Genomic DNA, 1511 nt, shown 5'->3' on the forward strand with positions numbered 1-1511 from the left:
TTTTTTGGCTTTCCCACAGACTGAGACAGAGGATTCATGAGGCCCTGCAGGGTAATGAGATTGGGCCCATTATGGACCCCATCAAGTTCTCTCGCAACTACAAGACTGGATCTGTAGAAGGCAACATGATATTTGAGGGTACCAGCTATCTGCCCAAGGAGCTCATGCTTGAAATGACTCTGAAAGCATTTGGCTATGAAATTGACATGATGGAGGTAAACATTCTGAGATAAGTAATCCAAATTGTGCTTTGAAACCATTTTTAAATTTAGTTGTTACTGAAAAAATGATTACCTTCACAGATCGGTATGGAGGGCAAAGGATTTGAGCCAACTGTTGAGGCCCTGTTTGGAGAGAATGGCTTCTTCCCTGACACTGCCCTGAAGACAATGTACTTTGTCTCTGATAACATGCCACTCAGAGTCAATGAGATCCTGCAGAATATGCTGCCTGCTATGAAGAAGGACAGGATGAAGAGACAGGTATTCAGATAAATCTGTTTTGCATATTTTACATGGATTAAATATCTTACTTTGTAATCATGAGGCTGGATTTTTACAAATGGACATGAATTTAGTAACACAGTATGGACATTTATATGCATAGGCATCCCAGAACTTGATGAGGGAGATTGGACGCAACCTCAACAAACTGGTGAGGGAACTGAATGCTGCACAGTCTCCTGAGGCAATGGTTTATCTGAGACTTCTGGGAAATGAGCTGGGATATCTGAGGAGCAATGAAATGGAGGAGATGGCGTACTCTGCTGCCATGATGATTGACAGCATGTTCAAGATGTTCCCTAGTGATGTAAGTAAAATCCAGTTATTTTCTTTACAAATGTTTGACATATTTAGTCATTTATTATTGTTTATTATTGAGTTACATCCGTGTTTTATGTTTTTTTCCTGTCACAGCTAATGAAGGCTTTGATGACTAATGCTGACAACACAATCTTTGCCCATTACATCTTCATGGACAATGAATTCTTCCTGCCTACTGTAACTGGTGTTCCTCTGAGGATTGCACTGTCTGGTACTTTCACCCCTGGTATCAAGGGTGGAATTAAGATTGCTCGTGACATGGTAATTATCCATAAATGTGTTTAAATACTACCTATAAATTTTCTGTTGCGCAGCATCAACACAACTGTTGACGTTTCTCCATGTTTCTAAACAGAGCGAAGTTACCTTCATGCCCTCCGCTGGCATTGAGTTTGTAACTCAGGTTGGCTCCCACATCCCTGAATATGTCAATTCTGGATTAGAGATGCACACCAACATTTTCCATGAGAGTGGGCTCAGTGCCAAGATCTCCATGGGACGTGAAAATGTCAAGCTGACCATCCCTGCACCAATGAGGCCTACAAAGCTCATCAAAATGACGTAAGCCTTAGTAGAATTTTCAGATATTATGAAAGCAGAGGCTTCTTTGGACCACTGGTTGTAATGCAACTGTTAATTAGCTAACCTAAGGTACAAATTGGACAACAGTATTTGACGACCAACAAT

General features: G+C 40.9%; 1 protein-coding gene across 1 annotated transcript; it reads left to right on the forward strand.

Moving 5' to 3' along the window:
* Positions 1-71: 71 nt before the first annotated feature.
* Positions 72-1385, forward strand: LOC111240207 (apolipoprotein B-100-like; the record flags this gene model as incomplete). Its single annotated transcript, XM_022770176.1, has 5 exons — positions 72-215; positions 303-482; positions 607-810; positions 918-1085; positions 1180-1385. Coding segments are annotated over exons 1-5 (902 nt in total), but the record flags the coding sequence as incomplete, so codon positions are not given.
* Positions 1386-1511: the final 126 nt, after the last annotated feature.

The sequence above is a fragment of the Seriola dumerili genome, unplaced genomic scaffold (genome assembly GCF_002260705.1).
Source record: "Seriola dumerili isolate Sdu_G_001 unplaced genomic scaffold, Sdu_1.0 BDQW01022852.1, whole genome shotgun sequence".
NCBI classification, from domain to species: Eukaryota; Metazoa; Chordata; class Actinopteri; order Carangiformes; family Carangidae; genus Seriola; species Seriola dumerili.